At 39.3% G+C, this 27,666-nt stretch overlaps 1 protein-coding gene across 2 annotated transcripts; it reads right to left on the bottom strand.

The window, feature by feature from the left end:
* Positions 1-10,733: 10,733 nt before the first annotated feature.
* ANXA1 (annexin A1) lies at positions 10,734-27,349 on the bottom strand. Of its 2 annotated transcripts, none has more exons than XM_040988763.1 (13): positions 27,253-27,349; positions 21,349-21,428; positions 21,149-21,257; positions 20,213-20,307; positions 19,282-19,395; positions 18,470-18,560; positions 17,593-17,672; positions 17,008-17,064; positions 15,443-15,536; positions 14,605-14,700; positions 13,734-13,792; positions 11,836-11,958; positions 10,734-11,081 (listed from the first exon to the last, which is right to left on the bottom strand). In XM_040988763.1, the coding sequence occupies exons 2-13, from the start codon at positions 21,412-21,414 to the stop codon at positions 11,025-11,027; spliced, it is 1,041 nt and encodes a 346-aa protein (XP_040844697.1). In that variant the 5' UTR covers positions 21,415-21,428; positions 27,253-27,349; the 3' UTR covers positions 10,734-11,024. The 2 variants fall into 2 exon arrangements, with proteins under 2 accessions (XP_040844697.1, XP_040844698.1); XM_040988764.1 differs by having other exon boundaries at positions 21,349-21,426; positions 27,246-27,293.
* Between the last annotated feature and the right edge of the window lie 317 nt (positions 27,350-27,666).

Genomic DNA, 27,666 nt, shown 5'->3' with positions numbered 1-27,666 from the left:
TAACGAGTTTCTTCCAGTTCTCCCACACAGATGCATCAAATCAAGTGCTTGAGCTGTCTTCAGCTGCTTTCCCTAGACCATTAGCAGGAAGCCGGAGCTGAAGTAGAGTAATAGGGACACAAACTAGTGGCCATACGGGATGCTGGTATTTACCAGCTGTGCCACAATGCCAGCTCCTCCATTTGGCTTCTTACATTTTACTACGGTTATGACTGCCCACAACTAATCTTTCAGGAAAAAAAATGAATCCGTGTTATCATCTCTGCTAATATGAAGTTACTTTTTCTGCTCTCCAGCAAGGTTCTGACAATCAAATTAAACAATGCACATTAAAGCAAATTGCAGACCACCACTAGGCAAGCAGGACCGCTAGATGATCTTTGCAGCCGTGACATTTTTAATTTCTTCACAGCTATCGTAAAGACTTGATGGATCTCACGGTTCAGAAATGTTGAGTATCCCAAAGTTGTACAGCAAATATTGGGCAACAGATCCACCTTCTCCTGTAAGAACAACGTTTTCACAACAAAAGTAACCATTTAGTAAGAAGTCGGATTATCTGCAGCAACCTAAGTTCACTGCACACTTCTATAAACAAACCTCGTGCCCAAGATCTTGAACTAGCCGTTCATCCTACTTGATTAAAAATAGATGTCTACTGGTATGGGGGAGGCTGACTTGAAAAGAGGACGGAGACAGGAGAAGATGCTGACACTGGAAGCAAAGCTCCTGCCATGGCAGGTAAGTGTTCTGCGTAGTATTTTTTAAAGCAGAAATTATAGATCCATAAAATGCTAATGAGTATTCACACAGCATGCTCTGTAATAGCTCCGACTGAAAAGCGTTCAGCTTCCGTTCAGCTGTGAACCAGCATCCAAATGAGATCGTACCCAATTCAGGCAATCATAGATTAAATACTACTGTATTAACAGTGGCTTAGCTTCAAGCACACATCACAGCCATAAAACATCAAAATTATAAGAAAATAGAAATACAATCGGAGGACTAGGAATTTTAGAAAAAAAATGGTCAAGTTCATTCACCCATTGTGTATATTTAAATTGTAAAAAAATCAAAATAGAGAGTTGACAGAAACTTGGCTTTCTCCCGGCGGCGCCTGTCAATAAAAATTCTTAGACTACATGACACCAATGAGCAGTCGTTTCTAGTGATATTAAACACAAGGCAATCGTCTTCATACTTTGTATACACCAATGTTATTTAGACCAATCTACTCCTCTGAAGGAGTAAGTTCCAGGGAAGGGTGGATTTGGCAAACAAGCTGTAAGAGTTCAGCTGCCGCCACTCAGCCCCCTAAAATCTAAGCCTGCTAGCACTTCAGCTGTGAGGACCTCAAACTTAAATTAATCCACTGTGCTTTTTTTCTCTGTTAGCAAGTGGAAGGAATCAGTGTGTTGTGCTAACTGCTCTTGGTATCTCCCTGCCTGCTGTCTGTTTACAGGAACTGCCTTGGTGCAGTGTGGTCACCCCTTACTCCCCCTACTTTATCTATTAGGCAGAACATAATTTTTGATGACTAGTAGCCGCTGATTTCATGCTTAGCTAAGGTGAGACCCACTCTGCTCTCTTTTCCCTCTTCCTGAGGGAGCCCTATGGTATGAGATTGAACTAGAAGTTACTACTGCAGGATGAATGCAATCCAAATGGGTAGCAGGATCTGCCCTTGTGTTCTCTGACGATGAAACGGACACACCCACAGACCACAGGGGGTCAGGAGCAGGATGTGTAGGCTTTACATTATGTCTTTGAATATTATAATTATGATCATACATATTTTGCTAGCTTGTAACAGATTTTCTTTGCCTCACTAAGCAATTATCCATCACTACGCTGTTTTCTGAAGTCTTTAAATGAATTCCAACACTATATGAAATATAGGCAGCTAAAAATGTGGTGAAGTATGGAACAGAGAAATAGCTTCAATCAGTAGGGAGCATTAAGGAAGGCTAAAAAGCCGACCACAGCGAGCCCCACATTTCTCATGAATGGTTAGAAATCTGTCTATTCTGTTCAGGTGACAATGTGCAAATAACAAGATTTTAATCCAGTGCAAATTTTCTTTTGTTGTTGTTTTTGTTTTTGGTTTTTTTGTGTCTGAGCAAACATGTTGAGAATCACTTCCGAAATCCCAGGTTCAGTGTCTTCTACAGGCTGAGAAAATATGAAGATAATTGTGGCCATATTTTCGATGAAAATTATGCTCTGCTATTAGAACTATAAAGAACATCAAAACACCATCTTTTCAAGCAGAGTAAGGGCTATGGAGCCATTTGTTAACAATGTAATGAGACCAAAACGAAAAGTGTTACCTTGGGCAACACATGGAAAAAAAGTGCTTGAAGAAATTACAACTGCATTGCCAGTGCTAAGACAGTGGCATAAGATTGGCAATCCCCACATGGCAGCGTAATCACACACATGGATTATTCAGGCACATGCAATGATATGGAAATGCTCCCCTTTTCCTAACTTGTCTCCATCCATTAAAGATAAATGTCCCTGGGGAAAGTCCTTTACAGCAATCAAAGATCAGGACGATGTGTATTGAAATGAGTAATTCCTTACTACAGTATTCACGGTTCCTCACATGGAATTAGATAAATAAAAATGACAATAGATGGACCCACATGTGGGCACATATTTAAGAAATAAGGTGTATTCATGATTGTTCACCATCAGCCACAAAACATGAAATCATAATTATATTAAAAAACTAGAAATTATTTTAAACTTAGCTATATTTTCATCAAAGCTCTGTGGAAGATTTCACCAAGGGAGTAGAAAGGAAATAGTTCTAGTATTACATATAAAAATATTGATAATGTGACTATGACAACAGCCAGTGATCACAATTAAAGACACAAAAAGGAATGACATATGCTCTTGAATAGCTCAGTGCTCTGATGGTCTTATATGGCCCACATACATGTTCCTGGGGCTCAGAACTGGAGGAAAGTAAATTTAAAATTCAACTAAAGACTGCAACTGGTTAAGCTACATCTTAGAATGCCTGCATCTTATATAAGACCATCTTTTTTTTTTTTTTAAAAAAAAGTATTCCTTTATTTTTATTGTGAAGTCAGGTATACAGAGAGGAGGAGAGATAGAGAGGAAGATCTTTCGTCTGATAATTCACTCTCCAAGAGACCACAATGGCTGGAGCTTAGCTGATCCGAAGCCAGGAGCTTCTTCCAGGTCTCCCCCATGCAGGTGCAGGGTCCCAAGGCCTTGGGCTGCCCTTGACTGCTTTCCCAGGCCACAAGCAGGGAGCTGGATGGGAAGTGGAGCAGTTGACCTTGGAGCTGGCACCCATGTGGGATGCCAGCACTCGCAGCTGAGCCATCATGCTGGCTCCAGGGTGATGCCGTCTGCAGTACGGTGAGCTCTCTGCTCGGTTACTGCATGTTCCTCCAAAGTGCCATGCCGCAAACGCTCATCTCGACTGGCATTCCTGGAGGGTAACAGAGTAGGGGGATGAGGTTGCTGAAAGTGTTATACTATGCAGGTCTGAGTTTCCTCCAGCCAGTCTTTGCTTGCTTCCTGTCCTCGCACTGATCCAGCTTCTGTATATGCCCTCTCATGTTCCATGAGGCTCTAGGGAGAGTCTGCATCCTTCTGTTTACCTCCAAAACTCTGAGCTAAACAAAGCTCATTTTCCTTCAAAAGTATCTGGTCTCAGATATCCCATTGTAGTAATGTAGAGATTACTAATACAGGCCTGGCATGGTAGCCTAGTGGCTGAAGACTTTGCCCTGCACGCACCAGCATCCTATATGGATGGTTCTTGACCTGGCTGTCCTACTCCCCATCCAGATCTTCTTCTGTCTCTCCTTCTCTCTATAAGATCTAACTTTCCAATAAAAATAAAACTCAGAAGATTACTAATACTCATGTTGTAGGCAAAAGGACAGGGACCATTTTAGAGAGAGACACTTTTATTTCTTCTTATTTGTACTTTCAGAAAGTGGCAACAAATGAACTACCTATTTACCCATTTGTCAGATCCCACGCGCAAAGCCCACTCGTGCTCTTAGTTAGCATTGCACAGTCTCTGCTTGTAGTATCCCTGAAAGAAAAGAAGCTCCAGCTTTTCTCAGTCTGTAGAATTTGGGAAGTTTTAATTCTTTCTGTGTGTGTTGAGGCACGAAGAGGTACAGCAAACTATTTTAAACTAAGAGGAAAAGGGCCTGGATTAACAACTTTGTAGGAGCCCGTGTCATCTTTTTCTCTTCTATGTCCAGTACCTCACACTAAGCCAATAAAATGTTGCCTAGAAGCAGTCATTAGAGAAACTATTTTACCAAATAAGACTCACAATTTGGAGTATATTGATGTGTTAAGGAAGTATTTCAAAGTACAATTTACATAAACTAATTAAAGACAATCCCAAACAACTTGCTCTACAAGCCATGGGTTCCTATAGCTAGAGAACTAATAGCCCAAAAGATTGTAGACATTTAAATAGTAAGCCAAAGGAAAATAAAAAATATTCACAGCAATAAATATGTCTTGTGCATAGTCTGGGTACTATGCCTCCTTTTGCTCATTTTAGCCAATTAAGTGTTAACAATTCTTGATGCATGGGGGTACTGCTTTTTGCCAATATTAATACAGAATAAATCAAATCCTCACACACAGTGTCGCTCCTTCTACCCAGAGTCCATAAACATCCTACAAGTTAAATGTTAGAACTTTAAAAAAAAAAAAAAACACCAACAGCCCATTAAGAAATAAGAAAAAAAAAATAGATATCCAAAATTCTCAAACAATAATATTTATTTTTTTGTTGTTGTTTTGTTGATACAAGAATCATGATCTCTGAAACAAAATGCTGTTGTAATTATAGTTACAGCCAAATGTCAAAGAATCGATTTAAGGAAGGGTAGAATGAAAAAAGAATTAAGACAGAACCTTTAAAAGCATGATTCTGCTAATCAAACTAGGTGGCCAGTCAGCAGGCAAATGCCAAGAAAAGAGGCTGATGTCTGCCCTTTCTAGGACATCTGGATTTAAGCGCAAGATCATTTTTAAACTTTAGTAAACAACTGTGTATATTCAAAGGAAATAGTACCTCTGTGATATGCACTGAAGAATTCCCCTTAATGAGCAGAAATAGTAAACGCTGTTATTGGATACATACCACTATTTCTAACAAAACCATACCCTCCTCCCAAAAAATGTTCCTTGTTGTATGTTTAGTCATTGAGTTTTCATTGATCAGTTTTCAACTGCAAACCAGAAAAATGTTTTAATATATATTTTTTAAAAACTAGAATTTCCTCGACTTTCACCTCTTTATCATTTTAGTTTCAAATTCAGAGGATTCTAAACATTTGTCCCCAGACTAGCATAAAAGACACTAGAGGTGAAATGATTTGCTCCATAGCATAAAAATTTGGGAATTGGATTTTAATCAGAATTCTGGTTTTGAGATACAAAAGAGAACCCAGTAAAGCAGCCGGTTTGGATTACAAAAGCGGAGCAGTGGTGGACAAACACAATAGCAGCTCACATTTCCATTTGTTTTCTCAGTAACATCACAGAATCATCAACAAACCAAAACCGTGGTACAAACTACATTACAATCAACAGAAAGCTAACACAATAGGTCTTTTACTCCAAAGAGCCTGAAATGGATGCATTCTGAGCTTTCACGGGCAGTTGCTGCTTGGCGTATCTGCTCCTATTGTAAAGAGCAGAGTCAGGCTACATCCATGTCAACGCTGCTAGGATTGCTGGTGACAGGGGCACTTCAATTGTTTTGAAGTGTGTTGAGTTTACCCATCCTTTTAAAACCAATATTTAGTGAAGCTTTCCTAAAATATTACATATGGCATGCATCAACCTATGACATGTGGGCAATAATAGCAGATATAATTGTAACTTAGGAAATGAGATATGAAGGGCATACCAACTCATTAACGATCTGCGGCACCCATCTCTAACGATGATATACAAGTAATTAGGTCTGACACAGTCAGTGGACAGTGTTGACCACCACTGATGTCGCGGTCAAAGGTGCAATGCAGAAATTTTCAAGATGTTGTGAATGTGTTGGAGAGACATCTTACAAGGAACTTAAAGATCTGCTCATAGACATCAAAGCTGTGAAATGAAAATGGTGATAGTAAGGGAATTGTGGAGGTATGTTACTACTGATGGACGTATCTTTAATGGAAAAACAAGTCAACAGTGATTGGATACTATTGTTGAAACATTAAAGTTATTGTCACTACAACCCAGTTATTAGTGCACAACAGCTTAGTGCCACAGAACAACAGAAAATGCATAGAAGGATTTGTTACAGCCCCTTAATGATAAAAGTACATGTGATTTGACATGTTCAGAAAGAAGAGTCTACAAGCTTATCAAATAATGTGAAAATATATAGTTCAAAACTGTTAGGAAAATAATTGCTATTATTTAGAGTTATTATTAAGAATTATAACAAAAGGTAGTCAAGTATTTGCATTTATATATAAATCAGCTAAGTAAGTATAAGCAGGAATGGTCAGTTTCTTTCAGAGAGATTTGTGAGTAAACACATTGGGCAGTGTGCTAAGTTTTAAACTTTCCACATCTTGATATTCACATTGAAATTGACATTATGTCCTAGAAAATTATGCTGCCCAATAGAACCTTCTGCCATGAGTGAGATGGTTTATATCTGCACACTACTGAACACACATGTGGCTATGGAGCACTTGAAATATGGCTAGTGCAACTGAGAAAATGAATTTTAATTTTATTTAACCTTAATTAATTAAAATTTAGATGTAAGTGGCCACCTGAGGCCAGTGGTGGCAGATTAACCAGCACAGCTTGGAGAGAAGGGAATCAGAATCAGTGTTCAACAGTCCACAGAAGATAAAAACCAGGATAGAGGCAGAAGAATTTGCAGCAGCGTTTAGGAAAGTTTGTGAAGAAATTTGATGTTCTATTGAGACTGTTAAATTTAAAAATTGATCTTGACTGAAGGCTTGGTATGTTCAAAATCAGTCTACCATGGGCCTAGTGCAGTAGCCTAGCGGCTAAAGTCCTCACTTTGCATGCATTTGGATCCCACATGGGCTCATGTCTCAGCTGGCTCCACTTCCCGTCCAGCTCCCTGCCTGTGGCCTGGGAAAGCAGTCGAGCACAGCCCAAAGCCTTGGGACCCTGCACCCGTGTGGGAGACCCAGAAGAGCTCCTGGCTCCTGGCTTCAGATTGGCTCAGCTCCAGCCAATGCGGACACTTGGAGTGTGAACCAGCGATGGAAGATCTTCCTCTCTGTTTCTTCTTCTCTTTGTTAATTTGACTTTCCAATGAAAATAAATAAATCATTTAAAACAAATAGTCTACCAATCGTGAGGATAATATATTACTGTATTTGCTGATTTTTCTGTTTTAATTTTTCAGTATATTTCAACAAGATATTATGAACTTTGAGCAATATATTTCATAATAACAGACATATAGAAACAGCGCAAATGTTAATAAAATATAGCATTCATTAAAATCCAGTGTAATAAGCTGAGAGAATTTCAGTTGTAAACAGCCTGATGAAAAATATTAGATGAAGAAGCAAGATCAAATCTTAGTCCAGGGTCAACACCCCCTGTCTGTTTCTTCAGGCAGGAACATAGCACGTGCTCTAAATGCTTGATTCTGTGTGGTGTACACCATGTTTGCACGTACGACTGCAGACATCTCTGCGGAATTTGAACACAACCTTAATCCCTTGCACCTGTCCCTGTAAGCGACGACATTGTCTCCCCATGAACTTCGCTAGCTCCATTAATAAATTAAAACCGTCCCCATCGTGAGCCAGCGCAGAGCGAGGCTTAGGTGGATCTGCCTTTCGTTTCCCTCCTGCCCGCACTCCCGGAGTTGAAATGATTAAATTGCAAAAAGCATGAGAGAAAGGTAATGTTTAGACCAAATGAACCAGGTTGTTTGGAGGCAGCCGAGCAGCAGGGGCTCTGGGCTGGGGACGGGGGAGGGGGAGCTCCTGGCTTTCTCCATAATTCAGATCGAACTTCATGATATATTTAAAGGCTTTTCCGCAAACATTTCCCTGATTTGTTGCCAAGCCGTCACTGAATTTAGTAATCCAGACAGATTACCAGAGGGGGCCTATTTTTAGGGTCCTTCTGTGGATGCGGCAGCAGAGGGCTGATCGGATTATGGCTTTATCCAACCCATGTAAAAATCCATGAAATCCATGCAGGCCTCTCGCGAAATTACAGCGTCGGACTCGGAGCTGGCTGTTTCTGTCTGAATTTATTTCGTGGCTCCTTTGTGGCCTGTCTGTTATGAACTCAGGAGGTGGTGTGTTGTCTTTTACTTTAGCTAGATTCCTTTCAAATCAGCTCACCGTGTGTGTGTGTGTGTGTGTGTGTGTGTGAAAGAGAGAGAGAGAGAGAGGAAAAGATGGGGGGGGGGGGTTAGTAATGCATACTGCAGGGCCATGGAAAAAATACCTAATTTCTTGATTCTAAAGGAGAAAAAGATGCAACCCAGCCGTTACCCTCTCCTCTAAATGACAATATCGCCATCTAGTGACGAAAGAGACCTACATCACTCTAAGATGTTGTGCTTGGTCAACAAATGAGGAAAAAGCCATTTACAAATTTGTCTCAGAACATACCTTGTGTGTGTGCGTGTGTTTCTTTATACTAGCAGTGCTCACAAAACTCATTTGGATACTGTCCTGCCAACTGTTCGCTGGAAAAATAATTCCACTTAACTTTCAGAGCAGGTTTTCCTCCGATGTCCATGTATGTTTTGCGTGCCTTTTTAAAAGGCTTGAAGAGGAAGGAAGTTGTAAAGATACACTGAATTAACTTCGCATGGATTTTTTAAAATGTTGACCTAAGCGGCAAATAACCCAAGAGATTTCTTGTCTCCATAAAATGATTTTTATATTTTTGTAAATTTCGAGCAACTTAAAATTTATAAAATGTTATTTATAAATTTCATATAACCCAGTAATCTGATGTCTTAAACATATGTAAATAGATAAGGAATTTCAAGCTCACCCGAAAATTGAAAAATTTTCTGATTTTATAATTTATAGTACCCTGAAGCCAGTTACTCAATGTTATCGTGTACACATATTCTTGATTACACTACTTTATTGAGCAATTCAACTACACGCAATTGTGCTAAAATTTGCTTTAAAATAAACACGTCGCGATGTGCCACCAGGGGGCAGCAGGCGCAAGGGCATATTGCCCCTCGGTGCACCTGTTCTCTTGGGTACTGGCCACTGTAGGGACTGAGTCCTGTGACCAGAGGCAGGAGAGTCCGTCTTTGAAACTGGAATGTCATCGTTTTCTGTGACATTTACTCGCGCTCTGACATTTTAATACCGGAATGTGTTATTCAAAGAAGATGATATCAGAGTATCAGAATTTAATAAACGTTTTATGTGTTATTACAAATTCCCATGACTCTGCTATTTCCTCCTTCGCATAACTGAGAGTTGATAATATGTGCAAGATGTGAAGAAAATATTTAGTATTTAGGGGTGGTTTTTTAAGGTTGCTGGGAAGAAGTAACTGATTAATTAAACGCATCATAAGTTGTCAGTAGGTCATCTTTCTCCCCCTTTCATTTCCGTTTTCATTGATCTCTTTCCATCATTTTCAGCGTGACAGCTAGGTTTCAATTTTTTCCCACTGTTGAAAAATATTTTTTCGTTTATATTATGCCTAAAGTTCACCTGTTCTGGGATACATTGTAAAACCCACAGAAAGCTGTTTGAGCATCTTTGGGAGGAAGTTCTTCAAATACCCCACTAGGTGGCAGCAAAGATCAGAAGTTGAAGGAAAGATTCCCTCCACCATGAAGGGTCATTTGAAATTTTGCTTTGAAATCCATATCAAAGTTTTACTGTCAAATTCTATAGCTAAGAGATGTCTGGAGAAGCATGTGGGGTGTTGTGAATCCTTGGACAAAAAGGTTTTGAGCAGGGATGATGGAAATATTGACGCCAGAGGGGTTGGCTGGTAATGGTAGACTAGTTTGCATACATTTTTCCTCCACAACTTGCGAGAGTCAAACACAGCAGCTCTTGCACAGCCCAGGAGTGGCGTCAGCAGTGCTGAAGCTCCACTGTGCAAGAAGCCACCCAGGGAGTAACAGCTTCGTGACTATTGGTTATCATACATCAATACAGGTTGGCACGTATGAATTTTCACATAACAATCATCTTTTAAATCATTGCAAGGGGTTCCTTCCACAGTGCTTCACATTTGTGCTAGTTTTGTTTTTAATGTTGTAATGAATTTTGCCATCAAAGGGGAGTGGTTGTCTAAGACATTTGATTGCTAGTCTTCGCGCGCCAGTGTGTCTGCTTTTGGATGAGGATTCAAGAGTGTCTCTTACTATTTCCCTGGATGTATTCAGGCCAAGGAAGAAGCCAGACATAGGAGGGTTCACTATGTGTGGACGCAAACAGCCCTAAGGTTTTTACTACTTAAGTGAAGGGAGTCGTGAGTAAACCATAAGCTGTGTTGCAACAAAATGAGTATCTCGTAATATCATTACTCTTTTAGTTCTTTATACTCCCGAGGAACTGTGGTCTTCCAACTTTTTATCTGTTGTATATTATGATGAATTAAGACTGTGAGTAGAGTGGATTAAAATGTTATCTTTATAAGAAATAAAGAAAAAGAAGGGAATCCATTTACATGAATGAAAACTTAAAAAGAACCAATAACACTGATTGTCTCGTAACATTTTATTTTAAGCTACAGAAGCATTTTTCTCCACCAATGTTACTAGCACAATCTCTTTCTGAGGTTTTCTGATCTGGGGTAAACTTTAAAAAAAAAAACAAGCTTATTCTTATGACACAGAGCTGTGATAAATGTGACTTCCAGGACGTGTTTTGCAGAAAGCAGGCAGTTCAACCGTTCTCTGCTGAGGGAATGTGCCTGTGTAAGGTACATTAGAGAACGCAAAGGTGTGGCAGGGAAGTCTCCCAGTCACAACGCTCAGACTCTCACAGCTGGGTTTAATTTCCTCCACAAAGAGCCACCAGGATTTTTTCATAATCCCCTTTGGTTTCATCCTGTTGAGTCAAAAATAGAAGATACTGAATGTATACGTTGGAATTCTGACAGATGACTGCGATAATTACACAGTATATATTATATTATACTATATACTGCATTGTATATAGAATATATGTTATACTATTCTACATGACATATAATATATTATAGCACAATATATTTATATATAATTATATATTGCTATGATAACTATATTTGTAGACATAGCTGTAGGTAGAATCTGCATATGATTCTAGCAAATTGATTCTATGTGATTCTTAATTAAAATAAATGTTTCTTTAAATTATATGGAGAACAGAGAGCAAATTTATGGATTATTGTATATAAAATAATAGTTTTCAAATTCACATTATAAAATGGCCTAAAGTAAGCATGCTTTATGTTCCAGCAAATAATTTTCAAAATGACACATAATATCACACAGAATTGAATAACTATAACAAACAATAGCAGCTCATGCATGAGCAAACATTTGATCCATTTATCATAAATAAAACTATAATCTTACAATATTCTCACTTTTTATTGGTAGATTTATGTTATCCAAGAAAATTAGGCAAGTAAATTAAAATAAGTATCTATGTTTTAGGAAGCTCAAAATCCATTTTCTCTTATTTGCAACATTCTGATGAATAACCTGAACACTGTGTTTCAAATATTCCACGTATTACAAAACTATGGGATATCTTTGAGACTTTCTCAAAAAGAAGTGTAATTTGTGGAGCTGACATTAGGAAAACAGCAACTTACCAGGATGGCTTGGCAAAGAGAGACACCGTACTTCTTCTGGTAGTAGGCTTTGATATCATTCATGTCAACTTCAGAACGGGAAACCATGATTCTGATCAATGTCTTATGGCGAGTTCCAGCACCCTGTTACAAAAAAAGAATTATGGCAGGTGTCTCTCAGATTCATTCATAAAGTCTCTCCTTAAAGGCTGTGGATTCTGTGCCATTTCTGCAGCGCATATACAAAACTGAACATAAATGAGCATGACCCCCAGACAAGCGTAACGTGCAAACTCATGAAGCACCCCATATTTTCTGAATGATAGCTAATAAACAGAGTGAAAAATGTAATCTACTGATGTGAGAGACACATTCTAGGATTATGGGGTGCAGCTTCTGTTTATATTCCCGAGGGACAGCAAAGGGTTTTCGGTTCTTTGTAATTCTTTTTTTTTTTTTTTATTATTTTTTCATTGGAAAGGCGGATATACAGAGAGGAGAGACAGAGTGGAAGATCTTCCATCCGATGATTCACTCCCCAAGTGAGCGCAACGGGCCGATACTATGCCGATCCGAAGCCAGGAGCCTCTTCCGGGTCTCCCACGCGGGTGCAGGGTCCCAAAGCTTTGGGCCGTCCTCGACTGCTTTCCCAGGCCACAGGCAGGGAGCTGGAAGGGAAGTGGGGCTGCCGGGATTAGAACCGGCGCTCATATGGGATCCCGGGCGTGCTAGGCGAGGACCTTAACCACTTGCGCCACCGTGCCGGGCCCTCTTTGTAATTCTTATAATTTTTACTTGCCACGTCTTGATAGCTTCACCTACTAGAGTGATGAATCTGTAATTGTGCAGAGAAATGCAAGAATGCTGTTGCAAGAACCAGTGAAAAAGAGAGACATAAGATAAATAAATAAATAATCGAGGGAGGGAGGGAGGAAGAAAGAAAGAGAAGAAAAAAAGGAAGGGAAGGGAAGGAAAAGGAGGGAGGGAGAGTGGGGAATGTGTGCAAGATGGAGGCTCGGGTAGGAAATATCACCAATATCTTAAAACTGTCACAATGCATGTTAACTTCGTCCTCTTTATATGAAAATAAAGTTTAAAAGCATGTGGATTTCATGTGAAGCCCTTTTCATTCTTCCATGTCATTTTTAAAATAAAAGCTGACTGTATATGAACACACACACAGTGTACAAGGAGCAATGAACTCACAAGAAACTTCTACATTACTAGGAGTTACAGGGAACTGTCACGTCCTCTTGTTGGTCTCCCATCATCCAGTTCGTAACTCACTGATAACTTCTGTCAGTTATTAGTAAGTTTATTGCTAAACTTCTGTACGTTTATTAGTAAGTTCATAATTTACTAATAAAGCGAACTTCTGCATTTGCAACTCTGATGAGTTCATTCATGTATTAGGACACTCAAGGGGTTGCTTTGCTGCTATTAGGATAAGTACCTAATATTTCAACAATTTTGCCTAATTCTGCAGTGTTTTCCACTGTGCACGAGAAGCTCTTATGTGCCAGCTTTGGACCAACCCCAGCTGTGGCCAGTGTGACCATTTAGGGAGTTAGTTAGCAAATTTAAGATCTCCTGGCATGTCTCTTCCTCTCCCCCTATGTAACTCTGATTTTCAAAAATTTAAATAAATTAAATAAAATAATTAAAAATAAATTATTATAAAATAAATAATTTATTTAATAAATTAAATAAAATAAATCAATATTTAGGGGGGAAAAAAGTGCCAACTCCAGCAGAATTTTGTTCTACTAAGGTGATATATTAGCTTATATTGAATCCAGTTAGACAATGGTTCTCTTTAGTGAGAACATGTTATATGTGTGGTTTTCAAACACTACAGCCATTTTTGTACATCTCTAAGCTATCTTTCTCCTAAGTGAAGTATACAAGTCAAATGGTACCTTCATGGCATCGTAAAGCTTCTCGGCAAAGAAGGCTGGCTTGCTTGTGGCACACTTCACTGTAAGAGAGGCAAATTTCGGTTAACGTACTCAACACAGAAAAATTTGTGTATGAATGAAACATGAAATACAAGGTTTTATCAACCTCTGTTCCTCCACCTCTCACTCACAATGTGGGCCATTGGACTCAGAAGAAAGTCTTTCCTATCCCAGTTTGTGGTTTTGAGTATCCTTTTCCCTGACAAGTCTCATCCTTGTTGTTTTGAATGTATTATTCACAATAGGGGCACCAGCAGGTTGAAAGACCTTACAAATAAATCAGTTCTTTCTTTATGTTACAACAGTAACACTTTTATTAACACATACTCTGGATAAAACAGCATTAAATACGACAGCAATCAAATAAAATGCCAGCAATTTATCTTTCTACTGGGATCCAGGTACCAACAACATTGGCAGCACCTGGGTACTTGTAAGAATCACAGAACCCAAGCCCCTCCCAGAGCTCAGTTGGAGCTCACATTCTGATAAAATTCCTTGAGGATTCACATTCACGGTCATGCGCAAGAAGCCCCTCATGAAAACAAAGGGCCCACGCTTTCATCCCAAGGTCAGCCCAGTGTTGAGTCAGACTGTCCTGGAGTTGCCCAACATCGAGATTTTGAACGTGCGTTTTTTTAAAATCCAAAGGCCAAGCTCTTCATGACTGTTCTGGATTTGCTCCGTGCTTAGCCATGGTATGTTGGGTGGCATTCGCAGGTGCTCAAAAAGTACAACTGACCTCTTCTCCATAGTTTTAAGAAGGAAAGAGCACAGTGCACTGTTATCACAAAGGCCACGGAAAGACCCCCCAGCTGCCAGCACTACGTACCGATGGCCGTGAGGCATTTCTCAATGTCCCCTTTCATCTCCAGGTCCAGAACTTTGTTCATGTCATGTTGGCTGTACTTGCCGTATCTCTGAAACACTGAACATTCCATTTCGATTCAGAGATGCACAACACACTGATTCTTCAGCAAACTTTATAAAACCACAGCAAATGATTCAACAAATTCCTTGGGGACAATCAAGTGTTGTTCGCACTTTTATTTATATAATGCATCACAATATGAACACTCTTTTCTTCTCCTAGGAATGTGACTCACGTGGACACTCGATGGTCCTGCTTATGTTAAAGAAATGTTCCTCATTGTGAAGAGTGATTAAAAGGGTCAGGTAAGGCTAAGTGCCACAGCAAATGGATGTTGCCTTTTATAAGAAGCTATGCAATAAATTCCTGTTAAGGTTAACATTAGAAATAAGTGTGCTACTATAACACAACAAAATTTAAGTAAGTGTCGTGACTTTCTCTTTGCTTTGACTTCCAAAAGATTCATGGTTAAATCATGTGTCCAAAGTCCAGGATTTATTTTTTGCTTTCATTTTTTGTTTGTTTTGCTGGGGCACTTAAATTTTTTTTTCTTCTCTTCGTCCTAATTCCATTTACTCTATTGTACATTTGTCTTTCATCACATGTATGCTAAATCTTTGGTGGGGCAAACAATGAAATGACACCAAGAATGTTTGCAATCCTAGCAGACGGTGGTTACACAGCACCAGTGGTCAGGAGCAGGACACAGGAGTGTCACGGAGTTCCATGTTTCTTATTTGCATCTTCCCTAAGTAGTTCCCTAGAAGGTTTTTAGTGTTGTTTTGTTGTGTTTGATTACCTCTGCGAAGATGGGGATAGCTCCTGGTGGTGAGAATGGTATTGAACACATTCACATCTGTGCCCTTCCTTCTTTCTCCTGCCTCGTACAAGGCCTGGGAAGAAACACAAAAATAAGCATGACTGTGCACCACAGGTTAGATTTCCTCAAGGTTTTCTCAGGTAGAGGCTTCAGGCAGACTACATCAAAGCAGCAGGACTGCGACTGAACACTCCTTAAAGCTGGCATCCTTATTTTCCCAGTTTTTCAAGTAGCTTCCGTGGTATCATGCAAGAGGCTTTTAAAACACTAGGAAGTGAATAGAGGTGAGCAGAATACATGTTTGTTGAGCTACATTCCACATCAGAGTAACTACAGGCACTCTAACCAAAGAACTTCTTTTTTTCTCTGCTCAGAATAATCAATGGAAAACAATACCTACAGAACAATTCAACTATTATTTAAATATTGTGTTTTGATGAAAGCATTTCTGGATTCAGATTTAGATTCTGCAATTTCAATGCTCTTTAATTTTAGACACGTATGTTTAGAAAAATACTGACCTCTCCCTTTTATACGTGAAAAAGATAATGTCTGATGTATTGTCGCAAGCATTCTCTATTAATTTGAAATGTTAATTAATATCAGTGACCTGGATCACATCAATCCGTAAAGCCTATAAAAATATACAACGAACAACCCTGATGATTTTAAACGGAAAGCAAACTCAGAAATGTCATAAGCAAATACGATTGCTTTATCGTGAGCAATCATGCAAATGTGAATTTAACACTAAAATGGTTCAGTCTTGTGCTGGCCATAACAAAGTTACTTTGGAAGTTTCAAGCTAACTAACCTGATATTTATACGTTTGTTAAACAAAAGGTTAAAGCTCCCTGTTTGTGCAAGGTAACCTACGGGTACAGCGCCGTGGGTAGACGAGGACAAATGAGACTTCACCCTCCTGATCGGAACTAGGAATCACAATTACCTTGCTCTCAAATCACATCCCACCACACCACGATACTTCCAGGGGACACCCTTTCAGGCGTATCTATTTTTTTTTTCCTGTAGCTTTTTACCATTCAGAATAATTAGCAGTAAGCGATACTTACAAATCAATAATTCAGCAATTATCTAAATATTCATTGTGATGAATCAGCATAAAGCAATTACTTCTATGAAAAAAAAGCATACTGCAGATAACGGTTGTATGTTTTTCTCAAAAACGTAAAATTTCTAGGCCTGAGAATATAATCATCTTGCTAACACTGCCAAGTTAACTGCCGATAGGTGAATGCATGTGGTTAATAGTAGGTAAGGTATGCTTATTTCTTCCATGTCACTTAACAGACATGACTGTCCTTTTCCAGCACGTGACCAAATTAAAAAATTGAGTTTTCTCAGTAGAACAATTCCCCAGGATGGCAAATCAAATTGTTACTGTCTTTCAAGATGTGCCTCACTTAGGGAATGAACATTAAGGTGACGTTGAAGTCTCAGAAGGTCATATTCACAGCACTGAGTGATGACCACAAATAAGAGAAGCATTGACATGGGAAAGTGTGTGCTGAGCACTTGCTTACCCTGGCATCCGTGTCAGCCAAGTCTTCATTCACGCCACAATCCTCAGATCGGTCACCCTGAAAAATATCCCATCCAATTTTAACTTTCTCCATAGCAGGCAATCACATGTGATTTCCATAAATAATCGCAAATATCATTAATAAACAATACAATTGGAGGAAAAGACAAGCAGAACAGAATCTTGTCACTGAATGAACCTGGGAGACAAGATGCTGGCAGAAATGAGCCCGCCGCAGAATGACAAATGCCAGACGCAGGTGTGGGGCCTAAGGAGGCTGCGCTCGCAGAAGTACTGAGTCAACTGCCGATCACTGCGGCAGGAAATGGGGCAGAGCGCTGCAGATCAAAGGGTATCAACTTTTAAATGACAGGAGGAAAAATGGTTTAATTATGAGTAAATTTCAGATGTCTCATAAAATTTGGAAATAAGTGAGATGATATGTAAATAAGTAATATGCTATTTAGATTGGTATAGTTAACATAGATTCATTTGAGATTTTGTTATACTTTCAGGGATCATTTCTATATTTGTTTTTCATTTAAGGAGGGGAGACGAATGATTTCCTCAAGAATTTGAGGAATACCTTGGCGAGAGACAGTAAAGCTTTCTGAAAATCTCCAGATGTATCTGAGGCAATGTCTTTGGCCAAATCTCTCTTCAGTTCTGAAAAATGAGAAAACCAGATTTTACAGCGAGCTACCCATGAGTAATGTTCACGATGTTCATGGAACAACTTTCAAAATATTTAAAATGATCTTTCTGTCTGTTTTAGTAACCCTCGAGATACTGGGAATTGGTATTTTGTCTCATGGATAAGATCCCCTCCTTCCTTGGGAGACTGACTGAATTGAAGTCCTCACTCTGCTGCCGAGTCTAGCTTCTTGTTACTGCTTCTTTGAGTAGATAAAGTAGAAGGGGAATTCTGCATCCCCACAGATCTAACTGGGGGTCAAGGGCAAGTCGGTCACTCAAATTCATTATGATCAAAGCAATATTTCCAACACAGAACTGCAAACACCTATTTTTGTTTACTTTTTTTTTTTAACTTTCCAAAGATAAGTGGAGGAGATTTTATCTGGAGGTTCTTATTGTTGACACGTGTTTTTAAAAAGACAACAGAGTATCTTGATGAAATAATCTCAGAATAACTGAATGGAGTTCTAGAAAGTTCTTTCAAGTCAATTCTCGGGATAAAGGTTTTCATGTTAACAATGTACAATATATAACTCTGTGTCCTGGAGAATGGCTTTCAATTAAGGGGCAAGCTGGAAACTCTGATTCCCTACCAACCTGAACACTGACTAGAGACAGTGTGTTCATTTAACAGACATGTGCAAAACACAACAACATACTTTACTATGTTCAGTTCCTAAATATCCCATAGTTACAGCAATATTGAACTTGAAGAAACTGTATCAGATTTCCTTTCTAACTAGAATAATTGGACAGCTGGGCATTACCCTCTCTGTAGACTCTGTTAATTTCTCTAATTTCTTTGTTATTTCTTGATGCCAAAATTTCAATTAGGGTGTCTTCATCAGTTCCAAGACCCTGAATTAAAAATAAAAAAGAAAAGAAATTGTAGAAAAATCTCCATTCAAGTGGATCAAATAATTCCAGAATTTATTGAATGTGTCATACAGCAAGTTTCACATGCAATGTTCAAAAATTATAGTAAACTACTATTTGCATTTGGGGTAAAGGCATAAAAAATGCAGATACTATAGGATGAACATTAGGGTACAATAGGTACAATAGGTATCCTGACCTGCCCACTTCCCACATTGGAACACTTGCTTCAGAGTCAGCTCGATTCTCAGTTCCCGCTTCCTGCTAATAATGTGCCATACGCAAAGCAGTAGTTGATAACCCAACAAGTTGGGTCCCTGACACGCTCACGAGATACCCAGATTAATTTCCTGGCACGTGGCTTCAGCCAGGCCCCGCCACTCACAATTATTGTGGACTACTAGGGAGTGAACTAAGAGGTAAGAGACCTCTCTCTTTGGCTATCTCTTGCCCTGCTTCACCTAATTATTTTCAATTGTTGAAAAGCAGGTATTTGACTCATTAGTGTCATTTTGATGGATAAGCTATTGCTATTTTTTTCCCATTGATGTAGAATTTTTGAAATTGCCAACTGATTCGTTGAGTGAATTTCCATCTGTTGATAGTCATTGTGTTAGATATTGCAAATGCAATAAGAAGGGCAAGCAAACTTAACCCATACATTGTCTTAAGGAAGCGTTCTTGCTGAAATTACATGATTTACCTTCATGGCAGCACGCAGTTCCTCAGCATCAAACTGGGCTGGGGTTTTCAGAAGTGCCAACACAACTTCTTCAAGGTGACCAATAAGGGCTTTCTTCAGTGTTTCATCCAGAGGCTATTAAAAAAAAAGCTTAAATTCAGATACTTTTGTAAGTTCTGTGCTAGGTGATACAGCCATGTGGTCTTTAGGAGTTCTTACTACCGATCTCTAACTCCAACCATCTATTGCAGTTACCCCCTTTCATCATATCAACAAAGAACAGATACTTAGAAATGTTATCTCTTAATCTAGAGATATTAGAAGGAAATGTATTGATTAACTGTTAACACCTTAAGGGACAGACTCCTCAATTTTTAATACATGTAAGAAATCACAAAACATTAAACACGGGAAGTTGAGTGTTTAGAGAAAACGAAATTCAGTAAGAATTTCATGAACCTAAGATAGCAATAGATTTCCCAGCTTTGGAGGTTTCCACTATTCAAAAAACCACTATGATCACACACTGACATTATAGCCGTTTCTAACTAGTCTATATTTGGTATCAAAGAAAGCAAGCTTACTTACAGGCATAACCATATACAAAATTTGCACTTAAGTAATTGGGGAAATGCTTTTAAATCTGAATAGAAACCTCATTTCAATCAAACTATTGTTACAAAATATAGTTATATTGATGCTTCTTTTGTCCAAATTAAAAGCTTTCTCTAATATGGAATAACACAGAAAAGACTTTATACTAAAACAAGCAATGTATGAAGCTAATAAAATAACTGGAATTGATGTAGTACAGCCCATTGGATAGACACTACAAACCCACTCTTGAGTATAACAATAATTGCCTTTAATTCTAAGGACTGGGTCCCTCCGCTTTGGGATTCGTGTTGCATCCGAAGACGAGGGCTGGTACCTACGTGTACGAGCGGCCTACCTTGCCCTTTTCCTGGAGGTACGCTGCCTTGATCTGCTGGCGCTGTGCGTTGTTTCTCTTAGTCAGAATGTCGATGATGGTGGCTTCATCCACACCTGAAAATAAAGAAGCACTCGACTTTAAAAATCAGTGTTTTCAGGCATTGCAGCTAAAGTCCTCGCCTTGCAAGAGCCAGAATCCCATATGGGTGCTGGCTCTAATCCTGGCAGCCCCACTTTCCAGCCAGCTCCCTGCTTGTGGCCTGGGAAAGCAATGGAGGATGGCCCAAAGCCTTGGGCTCTGCACCTGTGTGGGAAACCGGAAGAGGCTCCGGACTCCTGGCTTCAGATTGGCGCAGCTGTGGCCATTGTGGTCACTTGCGGAGTCAATCAACGGAGAGATGTTCCTCTCTGTCTCTCCTCCTCTCTGTATATCTAACTTTCCAATAAAAATAAAATAAATCTTTAAAAACAATATCTTTATCATCAACAATTGACATAACATGATTCATTTTCTACGCATGCACTTCAAGTGAAGATCTTAATAAGTTTAGAAACTCGCTCAGGCTAGGGAATAGATGCGATGCTATTCACAAAAGCAAGCACCTAGGATGATTTGTAATCACTTGGATGAGAAGACCCGGTTAATGGTTTTTGCACCTTAGTGTTGAGTTTGTTTCTAGTTCAAACCCTAATTGCGAACAGAGGTGCTGATGCCAATGCTGAGTGTCTGCTAGAAATGAGCTGATAAAAATGTCTGCTTGCAACTGTGGAGATTTCATTGATTTGGCCAAAATTCGCCAAAAACTGAGGAGGAAATGACAACTTCATTTGATGGCCAAATATTTTTCTCTCCCAAATGAAGCAGACTGTTTCCACTGCACATTTCTGGCTTAAAAAGTTGTTCAGAGTCATCCTGAACTGGCCAGGAGGGGACTGTGCCGAGAAACACAATTACCTTTAGCCATTATGGCTTGGTGCAAGGCAGCAACATCTGAAGACGGGTTGAATGTGGGATAGGGGCTCACCGCTGATCCGTGGCCACCTTTGCTTGCTTTCACAGCATTCTATGGGTGAGAAACAAATTCATATCCATGCACTAACGTTTGCGTTTGTATTTCAATGTTATCCCTATATAATTTTGTTTACTCTACTTACAATGTAGTCCTGCTCTTCATTCTCAATATACCAGGACTGCTTGAGGAATTCTCTTACCATTGCCATTTTTAAAGAAGTCTGAAAAAAAAAATGGGTAGATGCTTTCACAAAATGAGACCATTTAAAAACAAATGTGACATACATGAGACACTGCACTGTGCGGGAGCTTTGAGGCTTTCTTGACATTACTACCTTTAGGAGCATAATAAAATGCAAGGTCTGATTTTTTTTTTTTTTGGTAAGGAGAGGCTGGGAGGCAGTGTTACCCTTACCAAGATACCCAAAGCCTCCATTCACAAAGTGAGCTCTTTCTTGGGCTATGAGTCCCAACCTTAAAGGAATAGATGATCGTTCCAATGTGAGCAAGCAGGTTGGCTAAACAGTAAAATGGTACTCCATCGTTGTCAAAGTAGAGACACTAGTGGAGGCCAAATACTTGGGGTACAGAAGCACTGGAATGCCACTTTTTTCTCCAAGGAGCCTAGAATTGGTTGTCTTCTTCATGGGAAAACACGAAAGCTAAGCCAATCTCTTAGACTGAGTGAGCCTCCATTGAAAGCAGTCAGGATTAACCAGACAGAAAAAGCAGAGAGAAGCTTGCATCTGACAAGCTGAGTAAAGTATGCCAGAGAAGGAATGTTGGCACAAAGTGGAACAAAGATGTGTCCATGTATGCCTTGAGAAAATATTAATGGGTTATTAGAAAGAAAGTAATGCAGTTCCACTTATGTTTCAGAAACACCTTTCACCCCATAACCTTGAGCATGACTAAGAGAGAGGCAAGAGAGGAGATTAGAGACCATTTAGTAGGCCATTTGAAATTCTGTGTGGGAATCAAAAGGTCCAGACAAAAAGAATGGCTCGAGTGAAGGCATAACATTACATTATAAAGTGAAATAGCCTGTGCATCAGGAACAGAGCAGTCAAATTCAAAACTAAATCTACATACTTCTTCCCAAATAATCCAGAATTCTTTGCCCTTCCTCGGTTTAAGGTTACTTCAGCATTTGGAGTAATTGCTATGCTTGCATCTAGTCCTCCCGATCTGGTCTTGCATGTTTTACAACCCAGTACACGTGTAAACAGTACCAATACCACCAACAACAAAAATGAACAGAAAGCAATTACTTTGCACAGGGGTTTTGTTCTAACAGGAAGCACTGGGGTGACGTTGCAACATGCCTGGACTTCTGACAAACTAACCTCAAGGAAGTTTCTAAAACGGGTGTTACTCTTAGGCAATATTTTTAGGTAATGAAACATGCAACTTTTTTAAGGCAGAAGTGAGTTAAAAATTAGTGTGTTCTCTGTTCGCCCTCCCGCAATGATTTTCTTGGTCTGAGAGTGTGTTTTTAGGGGACTGTCTTATAGATCTAGTTCTGTCCCTTTCTGTTCTCCTTAGATACCTATTACATACACTGTGGGGGAGGTTGGAAAGCTAATCTTGGCAGTTTTAAGACACTAAATAATTCACAAAGAGTAAAATTTACGAAGCATTGCTTCATATCATGTACAGACCAAGAGCTCCAATCCACACTTGCTCCAAAAACAACAGCATGGTAACAGGTGACGAAAATGAGTAGGTGAGAAAAAGATTACCCAAGGCAAAAGCCAGGACTTCTTAATTGGCATGGGGATTGTTTAAATTATTGTTCTGTCGTGTGGGAAAAGAAAGTATATTATGCTTCCACTTGCAGAGTTCTCATTTAATACTTTTAAAGTTCTTCCTAAGGTAATGTCTAATTGCACAATTTTGTGCAAGCTTTTAGTTCCTATTACTGTGTAATGCAGTGCAGTTGCTGTTGCCACGGGAAGCTCTAGACTCCAATTTCTGGGTTAGCACCTAATACTTGATAGCAGCTTCTGGCAGTTTCTAGTATGGAGTCCCCTAATACATATAATCTCAAAATAAGCAATAAGATTAGTTATTTAAAGTACTGTCCCATCACTTCAAAATAGGTTCAATAATTCCATTCTTTTCAGCTAGCAAAACAACCTTCGAGAGAGAACAACGAGGACAATATGGATATTGTCAATGATATGACTGAACGTCTTATAACGTTAAACTATTTTAGGAAAACTTTATTTCACTAAAAAAGTTCATTTGCATAATGCACTGCTCTCTTCAAAAATCTAAGACTGTCCATGAAAATTATGACATCTTCTGTGAATTATATAGCATAAACATGTAAAAAAAAAGAGTAATGGGACTGAGCAATTTATTTGACACAAGAGGGTGTCTCTGGAAGTTTGGTATGGTGATTCACAGCTGAGTTTCTGTATTTTAGTATCTGGATGATTTGAACAAATGGGTGTGCAGACGACAAATAGCCTGAATACAGGCTTCTTCAGGAAAGCAGTGGGAGGAAAATGGAAACTGGAGTCAGCTAAACGAGGTCCATGAGGCACAAGACACAGGATCATGGCAGGACTTGTCTCAAAAATGCCCCATCCAATCACAAGCTTGCCAAACTGCACTGTTAATCCATTTGGCCTCCGGAATAAAGCTGATATGAAAATCAGAATCCCATTATAAAGTACAGAAGGTTATTCTTTTTGTTTAGCTTTTCATCATAACATTTAGAACAGATTCCACTTGGAGAGCCCCTTCCTCACAGTGTTAATTTTCTTTACTTCCTTCTACTGGAGGTGAAATTTAAGACTGGCACTTCAGAGATGCCAAGGACTTTGAGTGCAATTTGTTCTAATGTTCTTGTTTTACAACCTCTGGAGATGTTAAAATGTTTTGTTGAGGTCAGCTGGCAATGTGAAGACAATCAAAGCAAGTCCCAGAATGCTTTAGTTCTTACTTTTATATTCCCTGAATTGTGCATAGGAGGCATTTTTAATTTATTGTAGATACATTTCCTATAATGCTAACAATGATATATATCAGACACTTTTCAGGGATTGGAATTTCACAACAAATAATAAAGAATATCTCTGATTTAACATGATCCCTCCAAGGAAGTTTCAAGTGTGCAAGAGTGCAAACCTATACTCCGTCCATAGGAAATGCGCTGGACGAGTGGACTTGATCTTTGTCCAGCTTGGTGCTATGCAGTAGGATACACTCTCACTGACAGTCCCAGCCATGCAGGAAACATGTGGTGCATTACACTGCGTGTATCACCAGGATTCCTTAGACAACGGACTTCATGTTAGATGACACGATCTCATTGTGTTCTGATGTGCTCTGACTGTGATGAAGGCAGGTTACACTAAGCTGGGTGTTTAGTAGGTTAGGAGCGTTTTGGATTTAATGCCTTTCTAAATGTCACAATGCACATATCTGGACATAACTCCATAGTCAAGGAGTATCGGTATATTAGCACTGCCATCATTGAATTTTGTTGGAGGATATAAATATTAGAAATGAAAATATGCAATAGTGATGCCAACAGAAGGGTAAAACAAGATGTTTTGAGAGGCAGGGAAGGCCCTCAATCTGGCTCCAAACACCCAGAGGTGAAAGTGGTGAGTCCTGTATGCTAAGTTTTCACTTCAAATAACAGTGAGGAAAAGGGGAAGTGGGTGTGGAGGCGGAAATTACATCCCAGGTGAGCAAACCATCCTATGTGAAAGCCTGGAGGCAAAACATCCTTAAGTCTACTTTTCATAAATTGGTTCTTCAAAGTCATGCCATTATATAGGCTAATTGCCTTCTCTTCCAATGGTTGGTGTGGGAGGAGCTTGCGAAACGCCTATTCATGGAAAAAACCTCGCATAAGGTAAAGCATTTAAAAATAAACACCCTAGGGCTGGGGTGAAGCCTGTCATAGTCCCCATGGGTTGCTTGCTAGTGAATTAGATTCGCACGGATGAGTTATTAAAAATAACATTGATGTTGTCATGCTCTCTTTGGTGACGAACTTAAAAGATAGATAACACTGTGGAATTAGAAGTCAGGAGTATAGGTCTTGATTACTGCCACTAGTAGCTGGAAGAGTGCCCAAAATGACACCCTTATTTACCCAAACAGAAAATGGGGGTAATGATGATGAAGCTGTCGATTCACTGGCATGGTAACTGAGGCAGCAGCAAAATGGTTCTAGACTCAGATCCCCCTGCCACAGAATCGCTACATCCCTTAAAGGGCTGAGAAAGATGGGGGGAAAAAAATCAAGATTCTCTTTAGACATAGAAATATAAAATATGCCTATTATTACAAAGTTGCACCTGGCATCATAGGTAACCTGAGATTGGCAGGCAGTGCATATTCATAAATTGTTATGAACTAGCAGAAATGGGGAACATTGTTCCCATAAGGGTCAGCCTGCGTATGAACAGTCAGTATCATCTTCTAGTTAGCTGATGCGAAACACTGAGATCAAGTTGAATTTTCACTTCACTGGAAGCCATTTGAAGTAAATAGTTGTTCTAAGCCAATAGAATAGTCCCTGAAAACCTAGTGTGAAAAAAAAAAACTGTCCAATTTTAAAGGGAAATGAAAGAATTTACTTCAAAGATGTGTTTATGTTGATGGCTGAAAAACAACACATCTCCAGTTAAGTGGTTAGTTTTTAATATTAGGCATCAATGAATCCGCATCGAGACAAGTAAGAATAGCCAGCCCAAGGAGCTTATATCATGTCAGAAATTACCTTTTACACACTTCTTAACTGACCAAGTATGTAATAAACATGAAACACTTTATCGTTATTTTCGTCAATATCAGGAGATACTTGGTGTCTTCCAGATGCAGGGAGCCTGGGGCTAGGGTGGACATGTAACTTCTGGGGAAAAGGCTATTTCAGGATTATGAAAGCAGCATTTTGCCACATGGGAATCATTTGCAATATGCCTTTCCCGACAACTACCAAAATAAATTCCTCTAGACAGAGGGGAGCATGAATTTCTCATACATTATACACAATTTCAGGCATAAACAAGGCAAGAAAAATCACATTGTTCTTCATCAACATCCAAATTAAGGGACCAGGACTTTTAACATTTGAAACAAATTAGGAGGAAAATTCTTGATGGAACATTGATGAGGAAAACAGCTAGAGCTGTGGTTATGACTCATAACTGCTTCCTTCTGCAAATACAGCCAACACCAGTAAAAAAAAAAAAAAACAACTGTATATTTGCTTTGCGCTTTTGCAAGGAGTTTCATGGCCATAAGCTCATTCTGCAATCAAGATGTTGATAAGAAGAAAAGTTTTTCCAAGAGCTTCCATGGCATTCCTATGGAATAACCTACGAGCCACCGCCCAGGAAATACTTCCTCCTCCCCTCCGGTTTGCAAACCAGTCCTTGAAAAGCCTGTCTATGACACAGAGATCACAGGGGAAAGAATGCAGCCACACCCTGCTGAAATGTAGCAGACCTTCTTATTGTAAACTGCACGAGGAAACATAACATTAATTTCCAAACACTAATTATAAGAGATGAATACTTCTCTAAGATCTGAATGTCTTTAGTTTTCCTTCAAAAAGATTGAAATCCATTACGAAAGGCCTACTCTATCGAACCTATTGCCTGCAGCTCCGTCTGGTCATCTACCCGGCAAACACCCCCTGCCCACATGAATTTTCCTGTTGAAACACGTACATGGCTCTTGGAATCTCACATTCTTTGAGGAGGAAAGGAAAAAACACATTCTTTGAATGCTACCAGAGGGAAAACCAGATTCTTTCTTTCCCATTGTAACACGGCAGTCCTAGGAGACCATATTCAGCAAACATTTTAAGACTTCACTTTTTAACTAAGTAAAGCAAAACTCAACCATCTCGGATTTGTAGTAGCTAGCTATCCAGTGGAACTTTACAGAAAAGTTTCTCTAAGCCCATCAAGTGCAAGTGGTTAGGAATCCCAGAGAAGCAGTAACATTTCACATTGTGATAAAAAGTTTTCCAAGCAAACCCAAAGCTGACTGAATGGAAAACAGAGACGTACCTTTTTTCTCAAACTTCTTTCAAAGAACTAAAGAGAGATTCTTGTCGGAGGGTTCAGTGCAGAAGTGGTTCCTTGGACTTCTGATTTTATAGATTTGAATGGAGGCCACACCTAGCAACCAGACGTTAGTCATTGGCTGCCTTTGTTTGAAGTAAGAGGCACAGAGTTTTGCCCAAAACCAGAGTGAAACAAGTCTTGCAAAACCACTCACTAAACCAACTCAGCTGAGAGAAAGAAACTATTCATTTTTATTCTTCCTAAAATCCATGGTCCCTTACATCCTAATTCGGCTCACAGTGAATGTTAGCGAATTTTCTTTTCCCTTCTTCTGTTACATGCTTTTCGGGTAATTACGTATGGCAGTGTCAGAAGAGCCAACGACAGGCCGTTCTTAACACTAGCAGTATTTATAAGAGT

This window comes from Ochotona curzoniae, unplaced genomic scaffold (genome assembly GCF_017591425.1).
Source record: "Ochotona curzoniae isolate NIBS_2020 unplaced genomic scaffold, NIBS_Ocur_1.0 contig_50, whole genome shotgun sequence".
Classification (NCBI taxonomy): domain Eukaryota; kingdom Metazoa; phylum Chordata; class Mammalia; order Lagomorpha; family Ochotonidae; genus Ochotona; species Ochotona curzoniae.
Note: the sequence above shows the minus strand (reverse complement) of the source record. Positions and strands in the feature narration are given on the sequence as shown.

Excerpts from the sequence above, each read along its gene's own strand:
- ANXA1 (XM_040988763.1), bottom strand. The coding sequence starts at position 21,414 with ATGGCAATGGTAAGAGAATTCCTCAAGCAGTCCTGGTATATTGAGAAT. Across the intron at positions 15,537-17,007 it reads TGGCTGACACGGATGCCAGG|GCCTTGTACGAGGCAGGAGA; the intron begins GTAAGCAAGTGC and ends GTTTCTTCCCAG. Across the intron at positions 11,959-13,733 it reads AGCTTTACGATGCCATGAAG|GGTGCTGGAACTCGCCATAA; the intron begins GTACCATTTGAC and ends TTTTTGTAACAG.